Source organism: Salmo salar, chromosome ssa08 (assembly GCF_905237065.1).
Source record: "Salmo salar chromosome ssa08, Ssal_v3.1, whole genome shotgun sequence".
In the NCBI taxonomy this organism is placed as follows: Eukaryota; Metazoa; Chordata; class Actinopteri; order Salmoniformes; family Salmonidae; genus Salmo; species Salmo salar.
The window spans coordinates 25,045,552-25,060,091 of record NC_059449.1 but is presented as its reverse complement, the minus strand read 5'-3'; the positions used below and the strand labels follow the sequence as shown (position 1 = coordinate 25,060,091).

The 14,540-nt window shown below is 45.8% G+C and overlaps 1 protein-coding gene across 1 annotated transcript in view; it reads left to right on the top strand.

The window, feature by feature from the left end:
• Positions 1-527: 527 nt before the first annotated feature.
• Positions 528-14,540, top strand: part of LOC106592866 (ankyrin-2) — a 159,241-nt gene continuing 145,228 nt past the window's right edge. Inside the window, 1 exon segment of the mRNA XM_045723110.1 lies at positions 528-877. Coding sequence (XP_045579066.1) covers positions 812-877 — 66 coding nt within the window. The 5' untranslated portion in view covers positions 528-811.

The following is a 14,540-nucleotide window of genomic DNA, read 5'->3' as shown; positions in this document are numbered from 1 at the left end:
TATTCTATTTTTTGCTGTACAAATTCAAAAATATGAAATTCAAATTCAATATCCTAATACAAATTCTAAATTATGAAATTGAAATACCATTGATGTTGGCACTGAAATCACTCCGTAATCAATCTGTGTTGAGTGTGTCAGGGCTGACGGCTGAGAGCTACTAGCTACTGCAGAGAAGGAGGGAGGGAGGAAAGATAAGCAAAACACTGGAGCAAACTATCATGCGGGGTTCGGAGGGCTCTCTCACTGTCTCTCTCTCTCTCTCTCTCTCTGTCTATCTCTCTCTGTCTCTCTGTCTCTCTCTGTCTCTCTCTCTCTCTCTCTCTCTCTCTCTCTGTCTCTCTCTCTCTCTCTCTCTCTGTCTCTCTCTCTCTCTCTCTCTCTCTCTCTCTCTGTCTCTCTCTCTCTCTCTCTCTCTCTCTGTCTCTCTCTCTGTCTCTCTCTCTCTCTCTCTCTCTCAAACACGCAGATTCACGCACAGGGAGGCTGTAGTAGGCTAGGAGACAACACTCGTGCGCACTTCTGAAAGGGGAACACTCGTTCCGCCCCTCAATAACGCTTTCCTTGTCTTAGACACTTTGCTTTTTTAACTGAAGAAAAACAACAACAACGCTGCCGCAGTATCATGACGAACCGGGGCACCCCCGAGCCCTGGGGATTTTGAGGCCGACCGAAGCCCCATCTCGCACGGTCAAGAAGACCTCGCGTCTCCATCCCGGTGGTCGGGGGGAGACGGAACGTCAAGGAGCCCAGGAGAAACACATAGCTACGCCAGAGACACCGGACCGCGACCGAAACAGAACGACGGAAAATGGCATCGTCAAGTAGCACGTCCCCAGAAGGAGGGACCCCGCCGCACAAGAACCGCATTCGGCAGGTGGGTCTCTGCTCTCTACAACCGCTACAAAACACTGTAGGGGACTAGGCGACATCCGCCGCATTGACGATACAGAGCGAATGTAGCCGCCTGTTCACCCTCCCTCCCGGTAGTCTACACGGTGCAGCACAGCACACTCTGTCGCTCTTCTCGTGCTGCGTGCATGCGGTCTCCGGAGAGGAGACAGTCCATTTAAAAGGCGTTGTCCTAGTTACCACATCTATTTCACGGAGCTCCGTTTAGGTGCACAGCGAAACACAAGACACAAGACACAATCCCGATATTATTATTGATTATATGCTGTAGGTGAACTGATGTTGTCGTTTCAATTTCAAATGAAACGATGTGTTGTAATGATGATGATGATCAACAACACTACCCGCAGGTAGACTATCCTAGACCGACTCCACTGATTCTATAGGCCTGGGATCAACCCGATTCAACCGCGGGACGATCGTTTTCTAATCATTTTTAGACTGCAAATAAGGTTACACTGTTCCGTTACAATACATATCTTTAGGGCCCAGTAGGATAGTCCCGTCAGAAACGCCACACCTGTCTGTCTGCATGCGGGCCCCGCAACGCAAACCAGAGTCTAGAGGTGGACTTTAGTTTAGGACAGTGCGTCCCGTCTCGTTATTATGTGTTTTACAGCTACGGCCCGGTGGACTGCTGCCCGTTATGTCCAACCGGTGACCGGCCGGTAAAGTGTCGGTATTATATGAGAGGTTTGTTTGCATGCAGGCGGGATTATCATATCATCGTCAGTTTGAGGTGATGGCCAAAGACAGCTAGGACTCTCTAGTAGGCCTATGAGGTCACATCCGCCTAATGTTTAGGCTATCCAGCCTATACAGTCATGTAGGGTTTCTCCTATAGGGGTTTAATGGTTGATGAGGTTACAGTGTTTCTCCTATAGGGGTTTAATGGTTGATGAGGTAACAGTGTTTCTCCTATAGGGGTTTAATGGTTGATGAGGTAACAGTGTTTCTCCTATAGGGGTTTAATGGTTGATGAGGTTACAGTGTTTCTCCTATAGGGGTTTAATGGTTGATGAGGTAACAGTGTTTCTCCTATAGGGGTTTAATGGTTGATGAGGTAACAGTGTTTCTCCTATAGGGGTTTAATGGTTGATGAGGTAACAGTGTTTCTCCTATAGGGGTTTAATGGTTGATGAGGTAACAGTGTTTCTCCTATAGGGGTTTAATGGTTGATGAGGTTACAGTGTTTCTCCTATAGGGGTTTAATGGTTGATGAGGTAACAGTGTTTCTCCTATAGGGGTTTAATGGTTGATGAGGTTACAGTGTTTCTCCTATAGGGGTTTAATGGTTGATGAGGTTACAGTGTTTCTCCTATAGGGGTTTAATGGTTGATGAGGTAACAGTGTTTCTCCTATAGGGGTTTAATGGTTGATGAGGTAACAGTGTTTCTCCTATAGGGGTTTAATGGTTGATGAGGTTACAGTGTTTCTCCTATAGGGGTTTAATGGTTGATGAGGTTACAGTGTTTCTCCTATAGGGGTTTAATGGTTGATGAGGTAACAGTGTTTCTCCTATAGGGGTTTAATGGTTGATGAGGTTACAGTGTTTCTCCTATAGGGGTTTAATGGTTGATGAGGTTACAGTGTTTCTCCTATAGGGGTTTAATGGTTGATGAGGTAACAGTGTTTCTCCTATAGGGGTTTAATGGTTGATGAGGTTACAGTGTTTCTCCTATAGGGGTTTAATGGTTGATGAGGTAACAGTGTTTCTCCTATAGGGGTTTAATGGTTGATGAGGTAACAGTGTTTCTCCTATAGGGGTTTAATGGTTGATGAGGTTACAGTGTTTCTCCTATAGGGGTTTAATGGTTGATGAGGTTACAGTGTTTCTCCTATAGGGGTTTAATGGTTGATGAGGTTACAGTGTTTCTCCTATAGGGGTTTAATGGTTGATGAGGTTACAGTGTTTCTCCTATAGGGGTTTAATGGTTGATGAGGTAACAGTGTTTCTCCTATAGGGGTTTAATGGTTGATGAGGTTACAGTGTTTCTCCTATAGGGGTTTAATGGTTGATGAGGTTACAGTGTTTCTCCTATAGGGGTTTAATGGTTGATGAGGTAACAGTGTTTCTCCTATAGGGGTTTAATGGTTGATGAGGTAACAGTGTTTCTCCTATAGGGGTTTAATGGTTGATGAGGTTACAGTGTTTCTCCTATAGGGGTTTAATGGTTGATGAGGTAACAGTGTTTCTCCTATAGGGGTTTAATGGTTGATGAGGTTACAGTGTTTCTCCTATAGGGGTTTAATGGTTGATGAGGTTACAGTGTTTCTCCTATAGGGGTTTAATGGTTGATGAGGTAACAGTGTTTCTCCTATAGGGGTTTAATGGTTGATGAGGTTACAGTGTTTCTCCTATAGGGGTTTAATGGTTGATGAGGTTACAGGGTTTCTCCTATAGGGGTTTAATGGTTGAGGTGATGGGTGTACTACTACTGAGGTTTCAGTGGGAGGAGCATGATGACGGTTTATTTATGTTTGTGTGTTTTATGTACTCTTTAAGAGAGATGAGTTACAGACAGTGTGTGTAACTGGACTGTGTGTCTGCCCTCCAGTTTAGTTGATGCCCCTCCCCTCCCCTCCCTACCTCTCCTAACCAACCTCCCCTCCCCTCCCCTCCCTACCTCCCCTCCCTACCTCTCCTCCCTACCTCTCCTAACCAACCTCCCCTCCCTAACCTCTCCTCCCTACCTCTCCTCCATACCTCTCCACCCTACCTCTCCTAACCAAACTCCCCTCCCTTAACCTCTCCTCCCTACCTCTCCTCACTACCTCTTATACTCTCTACCAACCTCCCCTCCCTAATCTCTCCTCCCTACCTCTCCTCCATACCTCTCCTCCCTACCTCTCCTAACCAACCTCCCCTCCCTTAACCTCTCCTCCCTACCTCTCCTAACCTACCTCGCCTAACCAAACTCCCCTCCCTAACCTCTCCTAACCAACCTCTCCTCCCTACCTCTCCTCCCTACCTCTCCTAACCAAACTCCCCTCCCTAACCTCTCCTCCCTACCTCTCCTCCCTACCACCAACCTCCCCTCCCTACCTCTCCTCCCTACCTCTCCTCCCAACCTCCCCTCCCTAACCTCTCCTCCCTACCTCTCCTCCATACCTCTCCTCCCTACCTCTCCTCCCAACCTCCCTCCCTAACCTCTCCTCCCTACCTCTCCCCCTATCTCCTAACCACCCTCTCCTCCCTAACCTCTCCTCCCTACCTCTCCTATCCAACCTCCCCTATCCAACCTCCCCTATCCAACCTCCCCTCCCTAACCTCTCCTAACCAACCTCCCCTCCCTAACCTCTCCTCCCTACCTCTCTCCCCTAACCTCTCCTAACTAACCTCTCCTCTCTACCTCTCCTAACCAACCTCTCCTCTCTATCTCTCCTCCCTAACCTCTCCTCCCTAACCTCTCCTCTCTACCTCTCCTCCCTAACCTCTCCTCCCTAACCTCTCCTCCCAACCTCTCCTAACCAACCTCCCCTCCCTACCTCCCCTCCCCTCCCTACCAGTCCTCCCTACCTATCCTCCCAACCTCCCCTCCCCTCCCTACCTCTCCTCCCAACCTCCCCTCCCTCCCTCTCCTAACCAACCTCCCCTCCCTAACCTCCCCTCCCTACCTCTCCTCCCTACCTCTCCTCCCTACCTCTCCTCCCAACCTCCCCTCCCCTCCCTCCCTACCTCCCCTCCCAACCTCCCCTCCCTACCTCCCCTAACCAACCTCCCCTCCCTAACCTCTCCTATCCAACCTCCCCTCCCTACCGCTCCTCCCCTCCCTACCTCTCCTCTCCTCTCCTCCTCTCCTACCCAACGTCCCCTCCCCATCCTTCTCTCCCTTTCAGCCCTGTAGGCATCTGATGTATGAGATGGTGGAGTGTGTGTGTGTTTCCTGTCTCAGTGCACTCAGTCTCTCAGTCTAATTAGATTCCAGTAATGTACTGCAGAGCTACACACACTCTCACACACACACACACACACACACACACACACACACACACACACACACACACACACACACACACACACACACACACACACACGAGATGAGCCATGTTCATAGGTTCTCAGAAATTAGATTTAGGATTGTTTGTGTAATCTATTATGAATTATATGTATCCCAAAACTAAAACTAGGACCAGGAGTGTTTCCATCTGGTAGTATAACCCAGAACTAGGACCAGGAGTGTTTCCATCTGGTAGTATAACCCAGAACTAGGACCAGGAGTGTTTCCATCTGGTAGTACAACCCAGAACTAGGACCAGGAGTGTTTCCATCTGGTAGTACAACCCAGAACTAGGACCAGGAGTGTTTCCATCTGGTAGTACAACCCAGAACTAGGACCAGGAGTGTTTTCATCTGGTAGTACAACCCAGAACTAGGACCAGGAGTGTTTCCATCTGGTAGTATAACCCAGAACTAGGACCAGGAGTGTTTCCATCTGGTAGTACAACCCAGAACTAGGACCAGGAGTGTTTCCATCTAATTCTTGTGGCAGCGGGGCGTTTATGCCTTGAACCGGCCTTGGCCAGAAGTATTACTAATATTCAACAAATAGAATACATTTTTCCCGTAGGAACAAAACAACCCCAACTCACATTTGCAGACCGAGGTGCTAGAGCAGCAACACAGATGACTGGTAAAATAGAGCTGCTGATGGGATCAAAGAGAGAGAGAGACAGAGAGACAGACAGAGAGAGAGAGAGGTTGAGAGAGAGAGAGAGAGAGATCCCTCTAACCATCACTCTTGCTCTTACTTCCATCACATACCACACACACACCTGCCTATTCTCTCTCTCTGTCTCTCTCTCTCTCTCTCTCTCTCTCTGTGTATCTATCTCTGCCTCTCCCTCTCTCTCTCTCTCTCTGTGTGTGTATCTATCTCTGCCTCTCCCCCTCTCTCTCTCTCTCTCTCTCTCTCTCTGTGTATCTATCTCTGCCTCTCTCTCTCTCTCTCTCTCTCTCTCTCTCTCTCTCTCTGTATCTATCTCTGCCTCTCTCTCTCTCTCTCTCTCTCTCTCTCTCTCTCTGTCACTCTCTGTCTCTCTCTCTGTGTCCCAATAGCTGTGTGTGTGTGTGTGTGTGTGTGTGTGTGTGTGTGTGTGTGTGTGTGTGTGTGTGTGTGTGTGTGTGTGTGTGTGTGTGTCCACTGGGAGTGGTGTGATGGCCTCTAACAGGAAGATATTCCTAATGAAACATTACATTACCTCACAGCTGCTTTCTGCTCTGGCTACAGACACACACACTAACCGTTACCAAGAAGCTCTCAGTCACCACACCCTGCATGGGCTGGACCCCCCCACCTTTTACTGCTGCTACTCTCAGTCACCACACCCTGCATGGACTGGACACACCCCCCCCCACACACACACCTTTTACTGCTGCTACTCTCTGTCATCATCTATGCATAGTCACTTTAATAACTCTACCTACATGTACATATTACCTCAACTAACCGGTGCCCCTTCACAGTGACTCTGTACCGATACCCCCAGTATACAGCCTCCACATTGACTCTGTACCGGTACCCCTTGTATATAGCCTCCACATTGACTCTGTACTGTAACACCCTGTATATAGCCTCCACATTGACTCTGTACCAGTACCCCCTGTATATAGCCTCCACATTGACTCTGTACTGTAACACCCTGTATATAGCCTCCACATTGACTCTGTACCGGTACCCCCTGTATATAGCCTCCACATTGACTCTGTACCGGTACCCCCTGTATATAGCCTCCACATTGACTCTGTACTGTAACACCCTGTATATAGCCTCCACATTGACTCTGTACCGGTACCCCCTGTATATAGCCTCCACATTGACTCTGTACCAGTACCCCCTGTATATAGCCTCCACATTGACTCTGTACCGGTACCCCCTGTATATAGCCTCCACATTGACTCTGTACTGGTACCCCCTGTATATAGCCTCCACATTGACTGTACCAGTACCCCCTGTATATAGCCTCCACATTGACTCTGTACCAGTACCCCCTGTATATAGCCTCCACATTGACTCTGTACCGGTACCCCCTGTATTTAGCCTCCACATTGACTTTGTACTGGTACCACCTGTATATAGCCTCCACATTGACTGTACCGGTACCCCCTGTATATAGCCTCCACATTGACTCTGTACCGTAACACCCTGTATATAGTCTCCACATTGACTCTGTACCCCTGTATATAGTCTCCACATTGACTCTGTACCACCTGTGTATAGTCTCCACATTGACTCTGTACCGTAACACCCTGTATATAGCCTCCACATTGACTCTGTACAGTAACACCCTGTATATAGCCTCCACATTGACTCTGTACCACCTGTGTATAGTCTCCACATTGACTCTGTACCGTAACACCCTGTATATAGCCTCCACATTGACTCTGTACAGTAATACCCTGTATATAGCCTCCACATTGACTCTGTACCGGTACCCCCTGTATATAGCCTCCACATTGACTCTGTACTGGTACCCCCTGTATATAGCCTCCACATTGACTCTGTACCACCTGTATATAGCCTCCACATTGACTCTGTACCGGTACCCCCTGTATATAGCCTCCACATTGACTCTGTACCGTAATACCCTGTATATAGCCTCCACATTGACTCTGTACCGGTACTTCCTGTATATAGCCTCCACATTGACTCTGTACTGTAACACCCTGTATATAGCCTCCACATTGACTCTGTACCGGTACCCCCTGTATATAGCCTCCACATTGACTCTGTACTGTAACACCCTGTATATAGCCTCCACATTGACTCTGTACCGGTACCCCCTGTATATAGCCTCCACATTGACTCTGTACCGGTACCCCCTGTATTTAGCCTCCACATTGACTTTGTACTGGTACCACCTGTATATAGCCTCCACATTGACTCTGTACCGGTACCCCTTGTATATAGCCTCCACATTGACTCTGTACTGTAACACCCTGTATATAGCCTCCACATTGACTCTGTACCGGTACCCCCTGTATATAGCCTCCACATTGACTCTGTACTGTAACACCCTGTATATAGCCTCCACATTGACTCTGTACCAGTACCCCCTGTATATAGCCTCCACATTGACTCTGTACCAGTACCCCCTGTATTTAGCCTCCACATTGACTTTGTACTGGTACCACCTGTATATAGCCTCCACATTGACTCTGTACTGTAACACCCTGTATATAGCCTCCACATTGACTCTGTACCGGTACCCCCTGTATATAGCCTCCACATTGACTCTGTACTGTAACACCCTGTATATAGCCTCCACATTGACTCTGTACCGGTACCCCCTGTATATAGCCTCCACATTGACTCTGTACCGGTACCCACTGTATATAGCCTCCACATTGACTGTACCGGTACCCCCTGTATATAGCTTCCACATTGACTCTGTACCGTAACACCCTGTATATAGTCTCCACATTGACCCTGTACCCCTGTATATAGTCTCCACATTGACTCTGTACCGGTACCCCCTGTATATAGTCTCCACATTGACTCTGTACCGTAACACCCTGTATATAGCCTCCACATTGACTCTGTACAGTAACACCCTGTATATAGCCTCCACATTGACTCTGTACCAGTACCCCCTGTATATAGCCTCCACATTGACTCTGTACCACCTGTATACAGCCTCCACATTGACTCTGTACCGGTACCCCCTGTATATAGCCTCCACATTGACTCTGTACTGTAACACCCTGTATATAGCCTCCACATTGACTCTGTACTGGTACCCCCTGTATATAGCCTCCACATTGACTCTGTACCGTAACACCCTGTATATAGCCTCCACATTGACTCTGTACCGGTACCCCCTGTATATAGCCTCCACATTGACTCTGTACCGGTACCCCCTGTATATAGCCTCCACATTGACTCTGTACCGGTACCCCCTGTATATAGCCTCCACATTGACTTTGTACTGGTACCACCTGTATATAGCCTCCACATTGACTCTGTACCGGTACCCCCTGTATATAGTCGCCACATTGACCCTGTACCCCTGTATATAGTCTCCACATTGACTCTGTACTCCTGTATATAGTCTCCACATTGTATTCGGCGCATGTGACAAATACAATTTGATTTGGATCACGTGACTTGTATCTGCTCTGTGATTGGACGATGCAGACGCGAGGCTCATGGTTAGTGTAGTTTTCTGGTGCTCCCAGTAACTGAGGGTAAAAACAGGACTTCTCAACACAGAGGTTGAAACATTCATAACCAATGGGCACAACATCAACATAGCAACTGTCTGGCTAAATCTCTGGAGAAAATAGAATGTCTACAATTTATTTTATTTATTTTATTTATTTCACCTTTATTTAACCAGGTAGGCAAGTTGAGAACAAGTTCTCATTTACAATTGCGACCTGGCCAAGATAAAGCAAAGCAGTTCGACAACATACAAAAACACAGAGTTACACATGGAGTAAAACAACATACAATCAATGATGCAGTAGAAGAAAAAAAATAAGACTATATACAATGTGAGCAAATGATGTGAGATAAGGGAGGTAAAGGCAAAAAAATGCCATGGTGGCAAAGTAAATAAAGTATAGCAAGAAAAACACTGGAATGGTAGATTTGTAGTTTGAAGAGAGTTCAAAGATAAAATATAAATAATATGGTGCAAAGGAGCAAAATAAATAAAATAAATAAATACAGTAGGGGAAGAGGTAGTAGTTTGGGCTAAATTATAGGTGGGCTATGTACAGGTGCAGTGATCTGTGAGCTGCTCTGACAGCTGGTGCTTAAAGCTAGTGAGGGAGATAAGTGTTTCCAGTTTCAGAGATTTTTGTAGTTCGTTCCAGTCATTGGCAGCAGAGAACTGGAAGGAGAGACGGCCAAAGGAGGAGTTGGCTTTAGGAGTGACCAGAGAGATATACCTGCTGGAGCGCGTGCTACAGGTGGGTGCTGCTATGGTGACCAGTGAGCGGAGATAAGGGGGGACTTTACCTAGCAGGGTCTTGTAGATGACCTGGAGCCAATGTGTTTGGCGACGATTATGAAGCGAAGGCCAGCCAACGAGAGCGTACAGGTCGCAGTGGTGGGTAGTATATGGGGCTTTGGTGACAAAACGGATGGCACTGTGATAGACTGCATCCAGCTTGTTGAGTAGGGTATTGGAGGCTATTTTGTAAATGACATCGCCGAAGTCGAGGATTGGTAGGATGGTCAGTTTTACGAGGGTATGTTTGGCAGCATGAGTGAAGGATGCTTTGTTGTTTTTTGTTACAATGCACAGTAATATCGTTGTGTGGTATCAGACTAGGTGGTGTGGTATCAGACTAGGTGGTGTGGTATCAGACTAGGTGGTGTGGTATCAGACTAGGTGGTATCAGACTAGGTGGTGTGGTATCAGACTAGGTGGTGCAGTATCAGACTAGGTGGTGTGGTATCAGACTAGGTGGTGTGGTATCAGACTAGGTGGTATCAGACTAGGTGGTATCAGACTAGGTGTTGTCAGACTAGGTGGTGTGGTATCAGACTAGGTGGTGTGGTATCAGGCTAGGTGGTGTGGTATCAGGCTAGGTGGTATCAGACTAGGTGGTATCAGACTAGGTGGTGTGGTATCAGACTAGGTGGTGTGGTATCAGACTAGGTGGTGTGGTATCAGACTAGGTGGTATCAGACTAGGTGGTATCAGACTAGGTGGTGTGGTATCAGACTAGGTGGTGTGGTATCAGACTAGGTGGTATCAGACTAGGTGGTGTGGTATCAGACTAGGTGGTATCAGACTAGGTGGTGTCAGACTAGGTGGTGTGGTATCAGACTAGGTGGTGTGGTATCAGGCTAGGTGGTGTGGTATCAGGCTAGGTGGTATCAGACTAGGTGGAATCAGACTAGGTGGTGTGGTATCAGACTAGGTGGTGTGGTATCAGACTAGGTGGTATCAGACTAGGTGGTATCAGACTAGGTGGTGTGGTATCAGACTAGGTGGTATCAGACTAGGTGGTGTGGTATCAGGCTGAGAGGTCTTATTTAGGAAATATTTTAATTATTAATTCAAGGCCTCATTATCACTGCTTCCTGTTAGAGAGAGAGAGAGAGGGTAAAAATCAATGGACTTCTCAGAAACAGCTAAAACACCTTAATGCACGCACGCACGCACGCACGCACACACACACACACACACACACACACACACACACACACACACACACACACACACACACACACACACACACACACACACTCTAGCCTTTGATGTTTGTGATGTGATGGCTAATAGAGATGTGTGATGTGATGGCTGAAGGATGTTTGATGTTCTGATGTGATGGCTGAAGGATGTTTGATGATGTGATGGCTGAAGGATGTTGTGATGTGTGATGGCTGAAGGATGTTTGATGTGATGTGATGGCTGAAGTATGTGATGTGATGGCTGAAGGATGTTTGATGTGATGGCTGAAGGATGTTTGATGTTGTGATGTGATGGCTGAAGGATGTTGTGATGTTGTGATGTGATGGCTGAAGGATGTTTGATTTGTGATCTGATGGCTGAAGGATGTTTGATGTTGTGATGTGATGGCTGAAGGATGTTGTGATGTGATGGCTGAAGGATGTTTGATGTGATGTGATGGCTGAAGGATGTTTGATGTGATGTGATGGCTGAAGGACATTTGATATAATGTGATGGCTGAAGGATGTTTGATGTGATGTGATGGCTGAAGGATGTTTGATGTTGTGATGTGATGGCTGAAGGATGTTGTGATGTGATGGCTGAAGGATGTTTGTTGTGATGTGATGGCTGAAGGATGTTGTGATGTGATGGCTGAAGGATGTTTGATGTGATGTGATGGCTGAAGGATGTTTGATGTGATGTGATGGCTGAAGGACGTTTGATATAATGTGATGGCTGAAGGATGTTTGATGTGATGTGATGGCTGAAGGATGTTGTGATGGCTGAAGGATGTTTGATGTGATGTGATGGCTGAAGGACGTTTGATATAATGTGATGGCTGAAGGATGTTTGATGTGATGTGATGGCTGAAGGATGTTGTGATGGCTGAAGGATGTTTGATGTTGTGATGGCTGTCTGCTCCAGTCATTTATTGGGAAATGTGTTGTCAAAGCAAGTGAAATAAACCAGAAACAAAACAACAATGCCAAAAACCAACAAAGTGAATGAAACAAAACAAAGACCAGAACAATTAGATATTAACAGTAAACGTTACTCACACAAAACCTTTCAAGAGAATAACAATGTATAAAATATGATGTTATTAGCGGTAAAAAAAAAAATAGAACATTTAAAATTTTTGAGTGACGTGGTAGAGACGTGGGGGATAAATGCAGGTAAATACAGGTTATATTTAGATTGGTGTTTCTGACCCACTCGTGGAAACAGGTCACAAATCTTGCTGCTGGGATTGCATACTGCGGTATTTCACTGAACAGATACAGGAGTTTTTCAAAATTTGATTTGTGTTTGAATTCTTTGTGGTTTTGTGTAATTTGAGGGAAATATGTGTCTCCAATATGGTCATGACTTTTGGCAGGAGGTTAGGAAGTGCAGCTTAGTTTCCACCTCATTTTCTCTCTCGCTCTCTCTGTCTCTGTCTCTCTGTCTCTCAACTCAATTCAATTAAAGAGATTTATTGGCATGGGAAACATATGTTAACATTGCCAAAGCAAGTGAGGTAGATAATAAACAAAATTGAAATAAACAATAGAAATGAACAGTAAACATTACACTCATAGAAGTTCCAAAATAATAAAGACATTTCAAATGTCATATTATGTATATATACAGTTGAAGTCGGAAGTTTACATACACTTAGGTTGGAGTCATTAAAACTTGTTTTTCAACCAAAAATCAAAAGAAATCAGCCAAGACCTCAGAAAAAAATTGTAGACCTCCAGAAGTCTGGTTCATCATTGGGAGCAATTTCCAAATGCCTGAAGGTACCACATTCATTTGTACAAACAATAGTACGCAAGTATAAACACCATGGGACCACGCAGTCGTCATACCGCTCAGGAAGGAGACACGTTCTGTTTCCTAGAGATGAACGTACTTTGGTGCGAAAAGGGTCAAATCAATCCCAGAACAACAGCAAAGGACCTTGTGAAGATGCTGGAGGAAACAGGTACAAAAGTATCTATATCCACAGTAAAACGAATCCTATATCAACATAACCTGAAAGGCCACTCAGCAAGGAAGAAGCTACTGCTCCAAAACCGCCATAAAAAAGCCAGACTATGGTTTGCAACTTCACATGTGGACAAAGATAATACTTTCTGGAGAAATGTCCTCTGGTCTGATGAAACAAAAATAGAACTGTTTGGCCATAATGACCATCGTTATGTTTGGAGGAAAAAGGGGGAGGCTTGCAAGCCGAAACATCATCCCAACCGTAAAGCATGGGGGTGGCAGCATCATGTTGTGGGGGTGCTTTGCTGCAGGAGGGACTGGTGCACTGCACAAAATAGATGGCATCATGAGGAGAGAAAATTATGTAGATATATTGAAGCAACATCTCAAGACATCAGTCAGGAAGTTAAAGCTTGGTTGCAAATGGGTCTTCCAAATGGACAATAACCCCAAGAAGTTGTGGCAAAATGGCTTAAGGACAACAAAGTCAAGGTTTTGGAGTGGCCATCACAAAGCCCTGACCTCAATCCTATGGATAATTTGTGGGCAGAACTGAAAAAGCGTGTGCGAGCAAGGAGGCCTACAAACCTGACTCAGTTACAACAGCTCTGTCAGGAGGAATGGGCCAAAATTCACCCAACTTCTTGTGGGAAGCTTGTGGAAGGCTACCCGAAACATTTAACCCAAGTTAAACAATTTTAAAGGCAATGCTACCAAATACTAATTGAGTATATGTAAACTTCTGACCCACTGGGAATGTGATGAAAGAAATAAAAGCTGAAATAAATAATTCTCTCTACTATTATTCTGACATTTCACATTCTTAAAATAAAGTGGTGATCCTAACTGACCTAAGACAGGGAATTTTTACTAGGATTAAATGTCAGTATTTGTGAATAACTGAGTTTAAATGTATTTGGCTATGGTGTATGTAAACTTCCGACTTCAACTGTACAGTGTTGTAATGATGTGCAAATGGTTAAAGTACGAAAGGGAAAATGTATGGGTTGTATTTACGGTGGTGTTTGTTCTTCACTAGTTTTTTATTTTATTTATTTTTTATTTCACCTATTACCTCAACTAACCGGTGCCCCCACACATTGACTCTGTACCGATACCCCCTGTATACAGCCTCCACATTGACTCTGTACCGGTACCCCCTGTATATAGCCTCCACATTGACTCTGTACCGTAACACCCTGTATATAGCCTCCACATTGACTCTGTACTGTAAAACCCTGTATATAGCCTCCACATTGACTCTGTACCGTAACACCCTGTATAGAGCCTCCACATTGACTCTGTACTGGTACCCCCTGTATATAGCCTCCACATTGACTCTGTACTGTAACACCCTGTATATAGCCTCCACATTGACTCTGTACCGGTACCCCCTGTATATAGCCTCCACATTGACTCTGTACCGGTACCCCCTGTATATATCCTCCACATTGACTCGGTACCGGTACCCCCTGTATTTAGCCTCCACATTGACTTTGTACTGGTACCACCTGTATATAGCC